Genomic DNA, 17156 nt, shown 5'->3' on the forward strand with positions numbered 1-17156 from the left:
GATGAGAAGTGATGGGATGACGAGGTGATGGGATGAGAAGTGATGGGATGATGAGGTGAGAGGATGATGAGGTGATGGGATGACGAGGTGATGGGATGAGAAGTGATGGGATGATGAGGTGAGAGGATGATGAGGTGATGGGATGAAAGGAAGAGAAGTGAGGGAATGAAGGGATGAGAAGTGACAGGATGAGGGGATGAAAGGATGAAAATTGATGAGATGAGGTGATTGGGATGAGAGGATGAGAAGTGACCAAATGAGGGGATGAGAGGTGACAGAATGAGGGGATGAGAAGTGAGGATAAGAAATGACGGGATGAGAGGTAATGGGATGAGGGTATGAGAAGTGGCGGGATGAGGGAATGAAATGTGACAGGATTCGAAGTGACGAGATGTGAAGTGATGGGGTGAGAGGATGAGAAGAGACAGAATGAGGGGATGAGAGGATGAAAATTGATGAGATGAGGTGATTGGGATGAGAAGTGATTGAATAAGGGGATGAGAAGTGATGGAATGAGGTAATGGGATGAGATTTGATGGGATCAGGGAACGAGAAGCGACGGGATGAGAAGTGGCGAGATGAGGGAATGAAAAGTGACAGGATGCGAAGTGATGAGATGCGAAGGGACGGAATGAAAGGATAAGTGACAGGATGAGAGGATGAGAAGTGACAGAATGAGGGGATAAGAAGTGACGGGATGAAAAGTAATGGGATGAGAAGATGAAGGTGGATATGCAGCAGGAATGAGAAACAAATGAGACGGACAAAAGATCAACATGAAATGAATACATGAAATGTGATGAATGTGTTTAAAGCTTTTATCTTGTCAGCTACAAAGAAATCACAAAGCATGCAGATTAACTGGATATTTGGATCATTTTAGAGAGAAGTTCTGCAGAAAAGTTATAAAAAACCTTTTGTAAAGAGCCTTGTGAACTGAGGTAGAATTCAATTTTGACAGGACTGATGAGCTAACAGCTAATCTGAACCAGTCAAGACTAAAGTAAACAGCTGAGCTTTGAAACTAATAAAGCAGCCATCTGGAGGATGATCTTCAACCTCTTGTCTTTAAGAATGTTTTTWAAAAATCCTTCTCATCCAGAGGCGAGGGTCGCAGCCTGACTCTGAACCAGGTCAAACAGGTGGAAGCGGACCTCAGACCTTCAGGAATCATCTGAACCAACTGCAGGACAAGTTAATGCTTTGATTGATGGCAATTATCTGTAGTTAGACTTCCTACACAAATACAATCAGAATTCCATGATTTAAAGGTTTATAAATCCTGTTTTCATGAACCACTATAAAAGTTTATTGAAAAGAAAGTAATCCACTGTTTGTCTGTCAGTCCTGTCAGAATTAAAACTCCAACTGTGTTTGCTATGAAAAAGGGTYGTTTGCACTAAAGTTCAGCATAATTACTAACCCCACTTTTTGTGTACTTGAGATGGAGCTGAATTACTTTTTTTACATCACCTGTTTAATTTTAGTTCATTTAGCTGAATAGTTATTTTAAAAAGAGGGGAAAACAAGTTGTGGCACAAACATCCAGTACTTCTCAGGTTTGACTTTTACTAAAAGACAACAGTGGTCTGCCAGTGTTGTTAGAAGACTAACATTACCTGTCAGCAGGTGGCAGACTCGTATCACAGATGAAACTAATCCTGAGCTTTAATAAACGGCTGAACAGCTCGAAAACAAAACAATAAACATTTATCACTAAATGTAAGTAATAATTTAAATTAGGGTCCATTCTAAAAAAAAACAAACAAATCTTCAGCACATACAGGTGACTCCTACAAGTAGATCAGTGTACTGTAAAACTATTTAGTGCCTTGCTCTGTGGTTAAGGAAGCAGCAACAAGCTCACAATCTATGATGGTTATTTTAAAGAGCACTGCCACGTTCTTTAATGGGTGAAAATTCTGAACAACATGTGGAGACATGAACACGTGTCTCAATGTCATGTCTAAAGTAAAAAAATTTGTTATTAAAGAAATACTTTGGCAAAACTTCAGAGGTTGGTCTGAGTTTCTGTAACATCTGTTTTAATAAACAATGCACTGAGCAAAAGCAAAAATAAATTTATTAGCGGCAGGACATGTTACCAGTGTGCAGATAAAAAAATAGGGTGTTTTGTTTTACTAAAGGTCCTGTCACACTAATGTTTTAAACAAATTATGCCAACTTATGAAATGTTTGTCTGTTACAAATAAGTTATATTTGATCAATTTGTTAGCATTACAGTAAGTACACACCTGAAAGAGGCTTCAAGTTAATTTTTTAATTCCATCTTCAATGTAGATATCAGGATTTTAAAGGTTATTATATACAGTAGGTACACCTGAAGGGGTTGACACACACAGATTTTTAATGTTCAAACAGATAAACTTTATTGCAAATCTTCACTTACTGCAACATGTTCTAATCAATCAGGGACAGAGTCATGTTTCCCACTGTGTTCCATCAGCTTTCCTTTTAACAACACTCAGTAAGTGTTTGTGAACTGAGGACACTGATTGTTGAAGCTTTGTAGCTGAATTCTTTCTTTTCTTGCTTGATGAAWAAYTTCAGTTGCTCAACAATCCGGGGGTCTCTTCATAACGCTCCACACTTTTTCAGTGGGAGACAGGTGTGGAGGCAGRCCAGTCTAGTWCCTGCACTCTTACGACAGCGTCTTGTCATTGTCTTGCTCCAAAACCTGGATGTAGCTTTCAGCATTAATGGTGCCTTCACAGATGTGACAGTTACCCATGCCATGGACACTAACGCAATACTGTATGTGAATACTTGTAAAAACAAACAAAAACAACAGCTTCTGTTTGAACATTACATTTTTTAGTCTTCATAGTGTACTTAMAAACAGAATAATGATTCAAATCTTTTTCAACCTACTTCAGTTATTTGTTTTAAACAYCCCAACTTCATTGGAATTGTGGTTGGATATATAAGAGTGTATAATCTATCTACTGTAGGTAGTTGAGAATTATACTTCGACTAGTAACTAGTATAAGTTACTGACCGACATCAGGTCTGGTTTAGATCTTTGTTACAAATAAATGATATATTGTCTAGCTGTTTTACATGATTGTTCAATGAATTAAAAATAGGAATTATAATAATTTATAATAAAAAATACTACAGATAATGTGAGACAGATCTAGTTGCTGTTAATCTAACAGTTGCTATGTCGACTGTGAGCCAATGCCCTGTTCGGTCGCCGTTTTTGCTCCTCCATGTTGACACAGATGCCAACATTGGAGGGGATAGGCAGGGCTCGGGTTATTTAACTCTATGGTTCAGTGATAACATTCTGCTTGACAAATTTTCTTTTATATTATTATTTATATTGATTATAAATATATGCCAATAAACATTGGGTTATTGCCCAGCTCTACCTCAAGGTCTCTCACTGACTTACGCCCAGGAAGGAGGCATTCTCTGACAACAACACCCCCCAACCCCAAGCTGACTGCAGACACACCATGGTTCTACTGAGCTGCCTCTGGATGGTGGAACATCATYTCCATCAGTTCTTTTGATCCTGATCCACACCTCATGTCTGCAGTCAAGCTTCAGCTTTCAGCTCAGCTCCTCCTCCACCACAACAACCCTCAGAAGCACATATATATCCATCCATCCATCCATCTCCTCTCTCCCTATCCTATCATCACTCATGAAGAAAGCTCACAGAAACTTTGCTACTCGAAGCAAAAACCACCCTTTTATCCTTGACCTAGAAAGAGCMTTTCACCTTGTCCCAGTTGAGAACCATGGTCTCAGATTCACTGGCGAACCCCCCCAGGAGCTTCACGCTCAACTGCTCCAGTACACGATGAAGGTCATGGCTTAAAACCAGAAGGAGCAATCTGAGAAAATGTCTAGAGGAACACTACTGTAAGCCTTGTCCTTAAGYCTCAACTTAAAACCATTTAATCATGCAACACACAGGTGCTTAAGGCAAAAATAAACCTTGGATTGTGTGAATGAGGGGRTTAAGATCCCCCAGCTGACAGGAAAGTGGTTAGATTTGGTCTGAAAGTCCTTACCTCTCACATCCTCATCCTCAATGGTAGTGTTGGCACTCTCACTGGACTCCTGTGAAAGAACAAATCAGGACACGTGAGAAAACCAGGTCTGTTGAAACAGAACCAATGAGGATAGACACCAGACTTCCACAGAGCTTCATCCACTCCACGCTCTTTCAGTGCGTTGTTATAAGCATCACTGTTGGTGACAAAGTCTGATAGTACATCAGGTGAAATAAACATCCTCCAACAGTGATAGTTCAACTGTTCTCTACTAGATTTGTACATCTTTAGCCATACACTGYTTAAAGTTGAAGAAAATATGAAGTGCACAATGAAGATCTCACCGTTTGTGAATTGGGTACAGAAGCAGAATATTGCAGAGGTACAATTAAGCACATGGCTGCAGAGCCTTATGCTAATGTCTACATGACTTACTTCGCACAGAACACTTACAGTCTGCTACACTATGACCTACAACATCACTGTGTAGCACAAAGCATAAAACAAACATGCACGTGTCCCARCATCATTTCATGGATTATACACAACAATGAAGATCCATACGTCTGAACAAGCAAAGCATCCACACACTGTAGATGCAACAGGGTGGTTCTGAAGAGGACTGGACTTGGAACAGTTTTGGTATCCATGTCATTGCATGGTTTTCAGGTCCCCTTCACACGGGATCATCTCACAATGACAAATCAGTCAGAACACTGAGTCCTTGCAGAACCATGATCAGGTCTTCAGGAGCATAATAAAGTCACTAAAGTGTGACAGGACAGGGAAGGTTTTCAGTATGCTCCACACTTTCATTGTGAGGTTGTTGGAGACAGTTATAACRGTGGCAGGGTATTCATGACATGGAACCTGTGTGGCGTGATAGTAGAGAATCTAAAGGGCTTCACCATGGAGATGGAAACTACTAGTGCACATGTCCTTCTTGTGGCTGTAGCCTTGTGCCATGATGTAGCACAAAGCTACACACAGGTGTATTTTGAAAGTTGTGCCACAGAGGGCATGTAGTGTGGCATGGGCACAAGAAATCTCATCTAGGACATCAAAATAGCAGGAAAACATTATTTGTTGAGCACCAAGAGCACAGCAGTAGGAAGGTAACCTTCAACTGAAGGAAGTTGTCTAAATGTGAAATGACCAATGGGCCATCATCCTGTGTGAAGAGGACCTTTTTTTGTTCCAAAAGCATGCACATTAGTTTGTCTCATAATTGAAAAACTAATGTAAGAATGGTTCTTTAAAAAGAATTTAAACTCTGGTTAGCTGAATGACAATGAAATTACACCATTGTAACAATGGTCATAATTAGCAAATAACGTACAATACTTGAAACACATAACCAATGTTAAGAGGAGAGTGGCATGCAAAAGTCACAGTACAGAATCTGTAGTCCTTGTTTTCTCACATGAMGTTACATTTTAACAACCACCAATGGATCGCCAACATGATAAGCAGAACATTAAAGCGCTACACTAAATGGTGCAGCTATGACTACAGCTTCAGATCAGCGTCTGATCAGCTGTATACCTTGTTTCCATCAGCTGGATTGTGGATAACAGTAGTCTGAGGCTCCTGGTATGAGAGGACCAAGAGTAGAAGAAGAGGTTTGTGTCAAAAGAAAGTGTTTTAGGAGGAAAGACCGACAGAAAAGTAAATTCAAGAACAACCAAGGAATTAAAGAAAAAGTTGGAAAATATATATATTTTTAAATGGCTACAGAATACAGAACAGTGACAGTAAACTGCAGCACTGACAAATGAGATGAGATGCAGTGGAAGCTGTAGAAATGCTCAGATCATGTAAACGTTTTTACCAGATGAAGTTTTAATGAGCTCTCAATTTTCTTACACCAATAAATATATAGCAGCAAGCTGCATAATCTCTTCAAATGCTGAACTACACACAACTTCAACACATCAGTACAAAGCTAAAATCAAAAAGAAGTACAGCCTGAAACTAAAAGTCTCATTCAAATGTGCAGGATGTGCTACGGCTGTTAGCTGCTCATTAAAGTTCAACCACAGCTGTAATTCTGTATAAAACAGGAAAACTTGTGGTTATTATGTCTTTCAGGAGAATGTTGTTAGCTTAGCTTAAGATAAAATATGGTGATTGGTCCAAAAGGCAGCTAAAATCTCCACAAACTGTAGCATATATGTAAATGAAATGYGAATTWGGTGTGTTTCCATCTACTGGTTTGTAKCGAATAAACCTTTTCTAATGCAATACTTCMAAAAGCACATAAAAAACCTTAATGGAAACACAGCTACCCTAATGTTAGAGGATCCAAATTACTGGTAGTTGGATTTCTAGCAGTATATGAATGCAGGGAAAGATAGAAAACCAATCATATCTGAAGTTATGCTGCCATAACCCTCAGATTTCCTGCAGGCGCAGTTTTAACCAACTTCTTCTGTACATAAGATAATTGATTCTAAATTTACTGTTCACATTTTCAGTCGAGTGTCTTCTGCTGGCTTTAAGGTATAAACTAGAAATAGTCTAGTAGGAAGGGGGGGTCCCATGCACCTGAAAGATATTTTTTAACCTAACTTTTTGTACTCCTTAAGGTGTCTAGTAAATGGATTGTGTTGGCCCCACAGCAAATTATTGTCCCACATATGTTTCTATTGACCATCTTTAATGGCCGACCTGGATTTTCCATTGTGAATAATGAAAACTTTAAAGCAACATAGTTCCTAAACTATACATCCGACAGACACCATTCACCCCATTTTATTTTTGTCTTTTCACGGGTAATTTGGTGAAAAAAAGATTCCTATGATTAGATCATGTTTGATGCATAATAGCTGGAGTAAACACTAAAAAAATGCTAAAATTTGCCTAAACTGAATCGCAGAAATTTCTCCCCTGTACACCCTATTGATATTTTTTTCAAAGCTTTGTATATTTATAATCTTCAACATGCATAGTAAACACAAGTTGATGATATCCACTTGAAATTTTGTCACATGTATGTTTATTGTGCCATTTTGGTTGCAGACCTGGATTTCCACAAACGCAAAAAAGAGAATGTTATATCAACATATTGACTTAACTAGACATTGTGCAGAGGCAAATGACCCCAGTTTTGGTTCCATTTTGGCATGAGGTATTAATGGAGATGGGTAGTGACATGACTGGAGGATTTATGAAGCATTGTCAGCCAAATAAATGGAAAAATTTTGTAAAATCAATAGTCGTGCATTTACAGTGGCATTTCCATGGCAATCTCAGCTTATCTCGATGACGTGTCAAGTCGGCCCGCTTCATGTATGGCAATTGCGATAATTTCTAACTACAAAATGGTTTATAGGCTATACATATTTTTTACTTAAAAACAATTTGCCAGGATTTGATTTTGTCAGCCATCTTGGATGTCGACACACATTAGCAAATTTACAAGCTAGCATTAGCACTGGTTCTAAGCACAAACTATCAAATTCTAAACTACACCCTTTAAATTATTCTGGCAATTTGTTGTAGGCATTGGCATAAAGGTTTAGACAGTTATTTAATTTTCGTCAGTTTGAAATGTTGAAAAATAATTGATGTTAAAAGTTTCTATAAATATAGGCTGATTATTGCTAATAATGCCAAAGAAACACAAGAAAGAAAATAATGGTGAGTATAAACAGTTTGATCCAGCAAAAAAGAAATCCAGGAGAGATGGGATTTTCTATTCTCTCAGTCCACAAATTATTACTGGTGAGGGCAACAATGGGTTTCATCTTGAGTGGGACAATCTGAACAAAATAAGTACAAACATCCATGGCTCCAATGTGGGTAACTGGACTAGTGGGGTCATGATACAGGAGGTGAAAACTGGATTTGATGTTCCCAACTCTCTGGAAAATCAAATAAAGTTTCCTCTCTATGAATGGAAAAAGACATGTTCTTTGAAGGTAGATACACCTGAAACCCCTAAACCCCTTCTGTATCTATAACTGAATTGGACCCAAGTTGAGGGCAGCTGTGGTGTAGTGGTAGAGGTGACTTTGGACCAGAAAGTCAGAGGTTCGACTCCCCGCCATGCCCACATGTGGTGGTGTCCTTGAGCAAGAGACCCAATCACCAACTGTTCCCCAGCACTCACATATTGTAGCTGCCTGCTGCTYCACTTTAGTGTTTCTCATGTGTGATGGGTCAAATGCAGAACACAAATTTCATCCTTGCATGTGAACATGCACTGATGACAAATAAAGCACCTTTACCTGAAGAAGCAGTTTTTAATTCCACAAACAACAAAGTTCTACTCAAACTGCATCCAAGAGTATCGTGTCTGGTTACTTGTCCAAGTGGTGGGGAGTAGTGGATTAAAGCAACTTGTTGCAAGGTTTGCTGGCTTTGTATCAGTTACTGGTGACAAACCCCCTGAAGATCTACCATTGACTACTTCACCCCAAACAACCAGCATTTCACCGAGTACTCAGTCATGATACAGGAGGTGAAAACTGGATTCCTCCATGCAGATCTCTTGAGCATGATGTTTTGGGGCTGTTGCTGCACGACACAGACTTTCAACTCCCTCCAAAGGTTTTCTATGGGGTTGAGATCTGGAGACTGGCTAGGCCACTCCAGGACCTTGAAATGTTTCTTACAAAGCCACTCCTTTGTTGCCCTGGTGGTGTGCTTGGGATAGTTGTCATGGTGAAAGACCCAGCCACGTTTCATCTTCAATGCTCTTGCTGATGGAAGATTTGCACTCTAAATAACACGATACATGGCCCCATTCATTCTTTCATGTACACGGATCAGTTGTCCTGGTCCCTTTGCAGAGAAACAGTGCCAAAGCATGATGCTGCCACCCCCGTGCTTCATAGCAAGTATGGTGTTTTTTTAGATGCAACTCAGCATTCACTCTCCTCCAAACATGACGAGTTGTTTCTACAAACAGTTCTACTTTGGTTTCATCTGACCATATGACATTCTCCCAATACTCTTCTGGAACATCCAAATGCTCTCTAGCAAACTTCAGACGTGCCTGGATATGGACTGGCTTAAGCAGGGGGAAACATCTGGCACTGCAGGATCTGAGTCCTTGGTGGCGTAGTGCGTTACTGATGGTAGCCTTTGTTACATTAGTCCCAGCCTCCTGGCGGTGTAGTGTGTTACTGATGGTAGCCTTTGTTATGTTAGTCCCAGCCTTCTAGTGGTGTAGTGTTACTTACACCACCAGAAGGCTGGGACTTCTGCAGGTCATTCACCAGGTCCCCGATGTGGTTCTGGGATTTTTGCTCACCATWCTTGTGACCATTTTGACCCCACAGGGTAAGATCTTGTGTGGAGCCTCTGATCAAGGGAGATTATCAGTGGTCTTGTAKGTMTTMCATTTTCTRATTATYGCTCCCACAGTWGATTTCTTCACACCAAGCTGCTTGCCTATTGCAGATTCAGTCTTCCCAGCCTGGTGCAGGTCTACAGTTTTGTTTCTGGTGTCTTACACAGCTCTTTGGTCTTCACCATAGTGGAGTTTGGAGTGTGACCATTTAAGGTTGGGAACAGGTGTCTTCTTTACTGATAAGTTCAAACAGGCGCCATTACTACAGGTAATGTGAGGAGGACAGAGGAGTCTCTTAAAGAAGAAGTTACAGATCTGTGAGAGACAGAAATCTTGCTTGTTTKTTGTTGATCAAATACTTATTTTCCGCCATAATTTGCAAATAAATTCTTTTAAAAAAATCAGACAATGCGATTTTCTAGATATGTTTTTTTCATTTTGTCTCTCATAGTTGAGGTCTAACTATGATGTCAATCACAGACCTCTCCCATATTAAGAGGGAGACGTTGCACAATTGGTAGCTGACTAAATACTTTTTCCCCACTGTATGTTTAATTCATCTTTAAGCCTTATTATCTGCATAGACATTGGGGCCAGGAAGCACAGGAAAATCATAAATGTCAACAAACTGGCCAAATCCTGGGTGGAGGGCGGGGTTGTTGTGTACAACACTTCTGGGCCTGTATTTCTTCACAGGGGAAGATGTTACAAGCACCTTTAAAGGAAAAGGGAAGGTTGGGCTTCTAAAAAAGGCTGCAGAGATATCCCAAGTACCATGCAGCTTACAGATTAATGTTTTAATTAAGATTTATGGAAGCATGTCATGGCAATAAATACCTGCTGGCCCTATGTATTGATGCAATATGACTTTGCGATACTATAATTATTCATCTCCTCAGAAAACTTGATGAGGAGTGGTCTGTGGAACCAGAAGWGTTCAAGCACATCRARGCCTTCACATGTCTRATGTATGGMCACKATCAGGAGAAATCTGTGAACARCAYAAGMAGCWTCATTCTCAGAAAGATGMTCTGGGAGGATGAGACCATCACCACAAAACTGAAGGTGGACCTCTCATGACTGCCTCYCTGCAGGGAGAAGCTGGTCCCACATGTTAATCAAGTCGACCCCCATCTGRCCATATACAAAAGAGCTACCATACTAYGATCYTGGCCAGRGCTGAGTGAAGATCGTACCCTGGRGCCAGTGTGGTCATATGGCCCAATCTGCCCTWCTAACACTGATTGACTTGCTGGAGGAAATAGTAGAGGATATAGATGAGGAYGACATTGAAGAGCAAGATATCGATTATGAAGACTTTCTAACTGATGAATAAATAATTTTGGGGTGGTTTTCTTTTCTCCAAGGCCCAATTCCACCTATATTTTCCTACATTTTTCCATTTATTTGGGTGACAATGCTTCATGAATCCTCCAGTCATGTCACTACCCATYTCCATTAATTCCTCATGCCAAAATGGAACCAAAACTGGGGTCATTTACCTCTGCACAATGTCTAGTTAAGTTAATATGTTGATTTTACATTCTCTTTTTTGCATTTGTGGAAATCCAAGATGGCAACCAAAATGGCRCAATAAATATACAGTACATGTGACAAAATTTCAAGTGGATATCACCAAATTGTGTTTACTATGCATGTTGAAGATTAGAAATATACAAAGCTTTGAAAAAAATATCAATAGGGTGTACGGGGAGAAGTTCCTGTGATTCAGTTTAGGCGAATTTTAGCATTTTTTTTAGTGTTTACTCCAGGTATTATGCATCAGCCATGATATAATCATGGGAATCTTTTTTCCAACCAATTACCCATGAAAAGACAAAAATAAAATGGGGTGAATGGTGTCTGTCGGATATATAGTTTAGGAGCTATGTTGATTTAAACTTTTCATCATTCACAATGGAAAATCCAGGTCCGCCATTAAAGATGGTCAATAAAAACATATATGGGACAATAATTTGCTCTGGGGCCAACACACTCCATTTACTAGACACCTTAAGGAGTACAAAAAGTTAGGTTAAAAAATATCTTTCAGGTGCATGGGACCCCCTCCTTCCTACTAGACTAAAACCTGAGAGCAGTTTACACCACTTAGCCATAACAGTATGACCACCTGCCTAAAATCAGACATCTCTAGTTTGGTACACAGAATAACCACTCAGGACATTTCTGCTAGAACATTACATCAAGTTTTCAATATCATGATCCAAGCCCTTCAGGCTGAGAAACAGGACAGAAAAGAAGCTGACTTGTTTCTAGAACATCCTACAAATGCTTTATCACTTACAAATCTAAAGAATAAAGCAATCGGAGTTTCTGTTCCACAAATCACTATCTTCTTCCACTTATCCGAGGTCAGGTCATTTAGGTAATGAGATCCAGGAGAAAAACCCTGTTCACTCTCTCTAATGACCCTTTACAGCTCCTTGTGTGAGATCCTAAGGGGTGTCGAGAGAGAGGATACATAAACCCTTCAGTGAGTTCAGAGACTGCCCTGAGGTCTTCACTCAGTGGAAGTGTCTGCTGAAAGCAGATTGTTCTCTAGGGTTTTCCTATAGTTTGTGAAGCGCAACTGGTCTTGGAAGGCTTGTAAATAAAGGGTTAACTGATTCCTGCAAAGTCTTCCACATGACATTTGGCAAACTATAGTCCAGATTTAAGGAGTCCTTCACTCCAACAGTTGTTTTCTCTTTGCCTCTCTCCCATRAAGTTTAGACAGGTGAGGAACCTGGTCAACAAGTGTCTGTCTTTCCCTGYTGAAGCTTGTAACTCCTTCAGAGTGKTCTCAGYGGTATTGATGRTCTCCATCACTATTCTCCAAGAGGGAAATACTTTTYATTGGTTCTGTATATGAATCTGAGTCCTAAGTGTTTCTTGAACACAAAGCAATGAKTTTGGCACCCAGTAGTATTGTCAGATAAATGACACTTCTGATGTACAAGTCTGTGATAAAGACAAGGCCAGCTTTCTGTTTAAAGGTTCAGTTCGGATGCTTACCTGTCCATCATAGGTACGTTCGCCAAAGGTTAGTGGACACAAGCCAACCTGGGCTTGGTTACACAGCTTCATATGGAACCAGTTGTAATGAAACCATCAACATTCAATACAGTGAGTAGCAGCAACCCTTTTACTAGAACAGGGCTTTTTTGGTAGCTTATTGAGTTCGAGTCAGGTTTTTCATCAGTTTTTCTCTCTGGGACCTCTTCTGTTMGGTCCTGACTAGAGCTGCATGACATATTGTTTGAGCATCATCATTACAATGCAGGTGTGCATAATAGTCCCACTGCTTGTTCTGCAATGTAGGAGCAAATTAAACTAACATGTTATCTAGGAACTGAATCACAGGTCTTGAACCCTGTTCATTGTGACCCACTGTCCTCCATGTTTTAGATGTTTCCCTGCCTCAACAGATGGGACTGAAATGAATTTCTGATTGACAAGCTTCTGTTTAACACTGGCTTTGTCCAAATTCAGGGGCTGGGTCCTTCAAAGGACCCAGCCTACCCAGTCTAGATGGACCATTTCCTTTGTCAACCACAAAGACCAAAAAAAAGTGGCTATGAATTTTGATGTCTTTTGCTTTATTAAGAATTGCTTTATCTCCAGTCGGCTCGAAATGCATCATGGGATAAAGTGGGCCAACAAAGATCCAGCAGACCTGTCCCTCAAATCGGGRGAAAAAGGAGACATTTGTGGACCTCATTGGAAGAGTCTTCAAATTTGGACAGCCCTAAGCGCAGTGCAATGACGTAAGGGGCCAACAAATTTGGCCTTAGATGGATGCAGCCCCTAAATTTAGACAGCCTTAATGACATTTTGAAGAGGTAACTGAATTATTTGAATCAGGTGTGCTGAAGCAAARAAACAGCTGAAATAAGCAAGACACTGGGTCATGAGGAACAKCATTGAAGACCTGAAGTCRCTGCACTAAACGGTTGCATGTTGCTGCTTTTATTCTGATGGGTTGCTTCGCCAGCTGAAGTGGGCGTCTGTGTTAAATTAAAAAGCTAAAACTTTGCTGTAACGCTTCTCCAAAAACTGTTGCCATTATTGTCCCAAAGGTGTTGTCAAGCTTTGGAGGAAGAAGGGGACCTTGATGAAAACATGGAAGGTGAGCAGTTTTGCAGAAAACTGGAGGAAAAGAGGTAAAATACGGTTAGCTTAAATGCTAATAATAAAGTGTGACATAAACAGAAACTAAGTCACAGAGATAACACGTTCAWGTTTGCACATGATAGAAGAAAGAATCTTCTTAAGTCCCAGCATAATAAAAAAAAGAATAACTCAAATACAGACTGAAAACAAACTTGTAGCGACTGATGCAGGTTCGTCAAAAGGACATAAGTGTTACTCGGGTCAACTGTTGAATATGCTTGTATTTTTTTCATAATGCAATATATATATTGCAGAGTTAGAAAACAAATTTTAATAATCACACTGTCAGGTTTTTCAAATATCATGCAGCCCTAGTCCTGACCACTTCAGACCAGGAACATAAAGAAGCTTCAGATGTGAGACTTCTATGGCCTAGCTGTCTAACAGTCACAGTTTTGCCTTTGGAAACAGATTTTTTGTTCTTAACTTTAAAAAGATACAATTTGTTGTCTAGATTATCCCAACAGCTGCCAGATTCTGATGCTTYCATCACTTGTCAGTGATCATAATATTATGGCTGATTGGTGTAGTTTACTGAAAATGGGAACAGAGTTTTTCTTTTCTTATTGACATACATCTGATAAAAAAAACAAACATCTTAATGCAGGAGAGTATACAGTGTAATACAAGTTACAGCTAACTAACATAATAGATAAACCAGGACAATGGAAATGCTTTAAAAAGACCTAAACCCAGTGTTTATAGTAAGAGCTCTTTTATAATGGCCCCAGTGCCATTACATATAGCATCAACAACAACGGAGAATGTAGCCAACATACAGAGATGCACGTGATGTGTGGACAGCCCATGTGACATCCAATAAAGCAGAGAAATGATCAAACCAAATAAATCTTTAAAGTAAGAGAGGCAGAAAACTCCACAGTGATGTGACCAAGATGAACAGAGAGCCATGCAGAAAGGCAGACAGTGTACCAGAGAAGGAGTGGGGACAGGCTCTTTGGGGCTGGTGACCACATTAGCCTTGTTGTTGATCTGGAGGGACAGTGGACAGAAAGACAGATGGACAGGATAGAAGTGACAAGGCTTAGTGTCCAAACATTTGCTCTTCAAGCAGCTGCTGTAGAAAGAACAGTGGAAAATTGTGTTTTGAGTTGCTGATTCCAGAGGAAGATGACCGACATATTTACCAACGGTTTCAGTTCAGATAAGACTTTTAATAAAGCCTTAGCTTATGAAATGTTTTAAACAGTTCATAAACCAAAACGTACAKATTCCAGAAACCCACAGAGCTACTCAGAGCCACACAGTGTTGTAAAAACAAACATGTTCCAGTGGGTACAGCAGTGATGAAAACTCTTCAAATCATGAATCAGTTTCCAGTGTTTTCTTACATCTAAACAATAAAACAATGAACTTGACCAATTGATGAATCTCAATAATCCAGATAGAAAAATCTATTTAAAAAAAGCAAGTAGGTCCTCTGGACGAGTTAATCTTTGTTGTGTTGCATTTGATCTGTTCTGATYGTCATTGTTAACTTGTTTTTACACCAYGTGCAAGTTCTGCTGATAAGTTTCCTGTAACGTCTTAAAGACTGAAGACTGTTGAAGAGAAAACATTTTTTTCAACAAAGTAGAACTTATCCAGAGGACCTACTCATATAGTTATAAACTCCTCTGTCAAACTAGAATGAACCGGTCTAGAAGCTGGAGTGGGGTGGGGTGTGAAGCACCTCACTTGGATTTAAAGAGACAGCCTCAAAATGAGATGATTTGAGACACACCTAAAAAAAAAGGGGTGGGGCTTGTGGAGTTACAATAAGGAGGAATTCAGACAAAAGCATTGCAGTTCCACTTTATATAGAGCTCAATTGAAGGATTTAAAAGCAGTATGTGTTTACTTTAAAGATGTTAAAACTCTTTGTACTCGAGAAAACTACATTTGAATTATTTGTCTTACTATTTTGTGACTGAGGTTTCACTTTGGAGATGTTATTCAGCAAAATAATTTCTACTKTCTCCACAGTGTGATTTAGATTTGTTCTGATGTTTTTATATTGTTTTTGTTATATTATAATCATAGAATGATTTTTGGTAAGAAGATTATTCAAACTGATGATAGGCTCTTGGCCTGATGTCAGACAGGGAGTAAATCTGCTTGTGGCTAGAATTAAGCTCATATCAGGCAGTGTGTTGCAGGTRGGAAAGAACAGGTAGAAACTCAGATTCTTAGTGAAAACATGTTGGGGATTAGTTTTCCTTAGATTTTGTTATCATGGAATCAGTCTTTCCCATAACTTCCTTTCTGGAATACCTCCTGATGTGGTTCAGGTAATGTCACCAAATGTGGGTTAGCTTGAATCGGACCACTGAGCTCATGAAGGCTAATCTGAGCAAAACACATGTCAAAAAACAGTTTTCTACAATTTAACTAATTAAAAAGCTGCAATTAAACCTTTAAATGGTTATTCCAATGRATCAATTTTAGAAGAAAAATCTACTTTTATCTCATCAGTCCTGTGAAAATTAAACTATTGCTGCGTTGCTGAGGATGTAGTATCAACATCACGAAATGCAGCTGGGGGTCAGGAGGTAAACTCAGCCCCATTTCCTTCTGTTGATTCAGCATCAAAATGTCTAAATTCTGTGTCATGTATGGTTGCTGCAACCATTCGAATCAGGAGAAATATAAAAGTTTTTTTTGTATTCGGAAACTAATGCCTCACAAGGCAGTTAATTTTTAAAAACTTACAAAAGGACAACAAAAGTGGATCCATAATCTACGGTTAAAAACAAGAGGAGTAGAAACGGACAACGCAAGAGCTGCAAGTAAGGAGTGTATCGTTTAAATCATATTTTCAGATATTTTATTGGACTGTTCCTSGAATTTGGGTTTACAGAAGCTAAATAAATTATTTACAGGTAGATCTAAGCACATTGGAACAAAAGGGGTTAACTCATTAGCATTAGCATTGTTAACATAGACTAATTACTTAAAATAACTCACTACTCACCCAGGCTTGTCACAAGTTGACAGTCATTTAAAGCTTCCTTGGATCCTAAATGTTTGACACAACCTGAAACTAAAYAATTGTAGCTTTGAGGCTTTTGAAAGCCTTCATCTGGTTCGTTGTATAATACAAGGTCTGCAGCACCAAATAGTTTATATCRATGCCCTCAATACCAGGTAAATCCTCCAGATTATATGACAAGTTAAAATTAAGACAATATGAATCATATCCTAAATGTACATATATATTTTTTGGCAATATCTCCTTTTGCCCATTTAGGTCATTAGCATCCTCACTGTGATCCATTTCAACTGTGTTTTGAACCGGTGCTAATCACTTACTGCCCCTCCATCTGAATTTTGCGCATCGTCCAGGTCACATGACTGAAACCCAGCAATTGCTCCAAACTGAGGTTGTTTAAATAAGATAAGTCTGCTCAACTTTTATGTTAAAATCAGCTTCCTGCTGTAGACTTCTCCATGGCTTCAGTTAGTCTAACAAGAAACATCTGAACAGAGCCAAATATGTCTGATTCTACAGCTTTATCACACTGAAACGCCTACTTCAGCAGAATATTTAACTGCAACTTATCTGTAGAAACAAACATTTACAAAAACATGACTGGTTTCAGACATTAAAACCTTTTAGCTCACTTCTTAGGCATTTCAGACCCTCCTGTCAACAC

The 17156-nt window shown here is 39.4% G+C and overlaps 1 protein-coding gene across 1 annotated transcript in view; it reads right to left on the reverse strand.

The window, feature by feature from the left end:
* LOC106523895 (calcium/calmodulin-dependent protein kinase type II subunit delta) overlaps positions 1-17156 on the reverse strand; it is a gene marked incomplete at its 5' end in the record, with an annotated part of 52497 nt that overhangs the window by 10797 nt on the left and 24544 nt on the right. Inside the window, 3 exon segments of the mRNA XM_014017472.1 lie at positions 4047-4095; positions 5574-5618; positions 14434-14493. Of these exon segments, the coding sequence (XP_013872926.1) occupies positions 4047-4095; positions 5574-5618; positions 14434-14493 (154 nt within the window).

The sequence above is a fragment of the Austrofundulus limnaeus genome, unplaced genomic scaffold (genome assembly GCF_001266775.1).
Source record: "Austrofundulus limnaeus strain Quisiro unplaced genomic scaffold, Austrofundulus_limnaeus-1.0 Scaffold169, whole genome shotgun sequence".
NCBI lineage: Eukaryota > Metazoa > Chordata > Actinopteri > Cyprinodontiformes > Rivulidae > Austrofundulus > Austrofundulus limnaeus.